Genomic DNA, 3,996 nt, shown 5'->3' with positions numbered 1-3,996 from the left:
GTATATATTTTATATCCAAACATAAGCATGACAACCTTTATTCTAACTTTATTAAAAAAAGTACTTATATATTTGTTATATCCAAATACTTTAACTACTTAAAAAGTACTTTTATAACTACATTCAAATACAAAATAATTTTCTAATTATCTTTTTGCTTTTGCTTTTAAAGAAGTATTTCTTCCAGCTGCACAACCAAATAAGCCCATAATATATTAAATAAACTATATTTTACTATTCTATTCTTCAGTGTTTTTTGATTCCGGTTTCTTCTTGCCAGCAAGTAAACCACTGTTTTTTAATACATCAGTTTATTTAGTTTGTTGATGGCGAATTGCTAGTCATCTACAGCAATCTAATATCTTATTTATGAGAAACCTGTTGTTTTGCCTATTTGCTATGGCATGCTAATGTAGTATCGGTGCAGGGTTTGAAGAGAGATTTCAGAAGGAATCTAGCTTGAGTTCATCTGCTATTCGACCTATGCTGGTTAAGGTAAACCTCCTCCCCCCGTCTTCCCCTTATGCGAAGTACATAGTGCAACATGTCATGTAGCCATTATATATTTTTGGTAACTTTCCAACAGAAATACTAGGTTAATGTAACTGCACAATTTGGTGGTTGCTGCTTTTGTCTACAATTTATCATTTTATTTGTTTCCTTTTACGAGTAACATGCACTCGGACCGGCATAAGCATAGTTTTCCCTTATCTCAAGAAATAAGACTGGTGCTGATCTCCACACTTATTCATTGGGTCAGTTTGGATTGGCTTTTGAAAAAAGTACTTATTTTTTTCATCTTTTTAAAAAAGATCTTTTTTGAACAGAGAAAAATTATTTCACATTTGGATAGGCTTTTTAAAAAGTGTTTTTAAGTATTAAAAACCTCTTTTGCTTTTGCATTTTTCTAAAGTAGGGTATTGCTACCTTTTAGAAAAAGCAAATAATTTGCTCTTTTTAATAAAAATATTTTTTTTAAAAGACGTATCCAAATAGATTTTAAATTGAATAAAAGTACTTTATTTTTTAAAAAAGGTATTTTTTTCATTAAAAAAACCAATCCAAACTAGTACATTGTCATCCTATAACTGTACTTAGATAAGCTTTATTATTATTCATGTTCTAGTTTAATTTTTCACTTGGTGGGTAATCTCTGGCTTATTGCAGCCTCCGGAATACATGCCAGAAAATTTAACCATGTATTCTGCATGGGTGGGAGGGGCCATACTAGCCAAAGTAGTTTTTCCACAAAATCAGCATGTAACTAAGGCAGACTATGACGAAACTGGACCTTCGGTGGTTCATCGGAAATGCTTCTAACAGAATTCATCTGCACGATTTCTTCAAATGGCCAGTTCCTAAGCACTTTTATTAGAGCATGTGGTAGGCCTCGATTAACTTTATATTCTAAATGCTTGTCTTGGTAGATGTCTAGCTGTTTTTGCGATTTAAAATATTTTGGTGGATCTCCATTAACTTAATCCAATCAATGTTTCCTTCCACCAATGTCCATGGTTGATGCTTTTGGTAGAAATTTCTTGAGAGAAAATCATGTAAACACGTATGTCTGTGGCAATAGCAGGTTGCTTATCTTTGTAATGAGTAGAGCCCGAAAGGGGTTGTTCCTCCCTTGGTGACCTCTACTTTCTCCCTGTTCTCTACGCCTCTTCTATAGTAATTGGTAATTTTTATTTTCTTGTAATTTGCTATGCCCTGCTGATAATACTTTTAATTTGTTTTAAAAAAATTGGTTAGATACACATTTAAAATCTAGGGATAAGTATGATTTTGGTCCCCAACGTAGAGGCTGAAAATTTTTTTCGTCCCTCGTCTTTTTTTCGTTCTAAAATGGTGCCCAAGATTTCAGTTTGTTTTAAAATGGTCCTTCGGACCAAAATGCCCCTATCCCTTCTTCTCCAAAATCATGCCACCACCACCACCACCACCACCAGAACCAGAACCACCACCACCACCCCCCACCCACTGCCACTCCATCACCATCTCCATCACACCAACCAAAACTCAGAAAATCAACAACATCATCGTCATCCTCATCAGAACTCAGATCCAGAACTCAAAAACTCAACTCAGAAAATCATCATCATCATCAAGAACCCAGAATCAGCAACAACAATACTCCAAATTCAAATTTTAGCAACAACAATATTCCACAACAAATTTCACAAAAAAATACAGAAATTTCACAAAAAAATTCAATTCACAGAATTCACAGAAAAAGAAGAAGAAGCGGCGGACGGCGGGCGACGGTGCGGCGGTGGGATCGGCGGTAAGAAGAAGAAGAAGAAGAAGAAGAAGAAGAAGAAGAAGAAGAAGAAGAAGAAGAAGAAGATTTTTTTAATAAAGGGTAATTTGGTAATAAAAAAAATATAATTGGTAAAAAGGACGATTTTAAAACAAACTGAAACTTTAGGGACCATTTTAGAGCGAAAAAAAGGCGAGGGACGAAATAAATTTTCAGCTCTTACGTTGGGGACCAAAATCATACTTAACCCTAAAATCTACTAACATGAAAATGGCAAAGTACAAGCATGCCTAAGTAGAGCCATTTTTTAGATCTTTTGTACTAGTCTCGACCCAAAATGAATGCCTAAGTAGAAACTGAAAAGGTTTAAAGTGGTGGTGATGTGTAAATGTGGGAGAGAAGAACTATAAAGTAGCTTCTTTCCCTTTGTATTGCATTTGTCATAATAAATCTGCTAGTGAATACAATAAAATATAATGATATTCTTTGTTGTAATGAAGTTTCATGTGCATGAAAGTGTTTAAAATTGAAAATTAACTGTCTTTGTTACAGTAGTCATGGAGAAAATCCAGTCCCCTTGAAGTTTGTATAATGGAGAAATGGAGAATACATTCCAAACTCTGCACTCTAGCTTTCATACTCATTCGCAGTTACTATTATTTCAGAGTTAAGAATACTTTATTCGTTTAGGTTGCAACATTAAAGATGAACAAAGAATGTTTATATGTTTTTCTAGTTTTATGTCAAAAATGGGCCAATTTGTTTAAAAGGAAAAGTACATTTAACTATGAAGCAATGTTAAGGATACAATGCTTCTGCAAATGTCTTTTTTCCGTTTTGTTTAATCTATTTTTAAATTTAGCTTTACAGTATGCTTTTTTCCGCAAGATTTAAAAAAAAAAAATTAAAAAATGCTCTTAACTTTTTAGTTTGTTTTAATTTTGTCAATAACGTTTTAAATATTTTCAATTATACCCTTAAACATTAACACCATTAACTACTAATGGTAAATTATAGGGTACAGATTTAAATATACAGATATTTCATTTGAGTACAAAATTATTGACGCTAGGGTACAGATTTAAATATACAGATATTTCATTTGAGTACAAAATTATTGACGCGTGTTGTGTCTGCTAGGGGAATGACATAAGAAAGAGAAAATGTTAATGTATATAACGGGTTTGTTATTTTATTAAGGTATAGAAATAAGAGACAATATATACAGATATTTCATTTGAGTACAAAATTATTGACGCGTGTTGTGTCTGCTAGGGGAATGACATAAGAAAGAGAAAATGTTAATGTATATAACGGGTTTGTTATTTTATTAAGGTATAGAAATAAGAGACAATTACACTAGACAAATAACAGAATTGTACTACCACCGATTGTTGACCTTTCTTTAGTTTATACTTTATATTTTTTTTTTCAAGTTGAATTTGAATTTTAATATCATACCCATAGGCAATAGCCATTGTTTTCAGTAAGAAAATTTATAACTAATCTAAACTATGATGTAAAATACACTAAGGCACTCAATTTTTATAATATTAATGGAAAATATTTATTTTGAATATTCAATATTGCAGATAAAAAAATATTTAATTAATTATTTTGTATTTTTATTAAAATTCATGATTTTTTTTTGGTATTATTCAACTAAACAATCTGCATAATTAAAAATAATTTATGTATTATGGAATGAACTAAATTTTTTTGTGCCTTTTAAC

At 31.6% G+C, this 3,996-nt stretch overlaps 1 protein-coding gene across 1 annotated transcript in view; it reads left to right on the top strand.

Moving 5' to 3' along the window:
• Window positions 1-1,702, top strand: part of LOC107613730 (actin-related protein 7) — a 7,729-nt gene extending 6,027 nt beyond the window's left edge. The window contains exons 6-7 of the mRNA XM_016315859.2: window positions 428-495; window positions 1,168-1,702. Coding sequence (XP_016171345.1) covers window positions 428-495; window positions 1,168-1,320 — 221 coding nt within the window. The 3' untranslated portion in view covers window positions 1,321-1,702. The remainder of the gene's footprint in view (window positions 1-427; window positions 496-1,167) is intronic.

This window comes from Arachis ipaensis, chromosome B08 (assembly GCF_000816755.2).
Source record: "Arachis ipaensis cultivar K30076 chromosome B08, Araip1.1, whole genome shotgun sequence".
Lineage (NCBI taxonomy): Eukaryota > Viridiplantae > Streptophyta > Magnoliopsida > Fabales > Fabaceae > Arachis > Arachis ipaensis.
The sequence above is the reverse complement of the archived record's forward strand: the minus strand, read 5'-3'. Positions and strand labels throughout refer to the sequence as shown.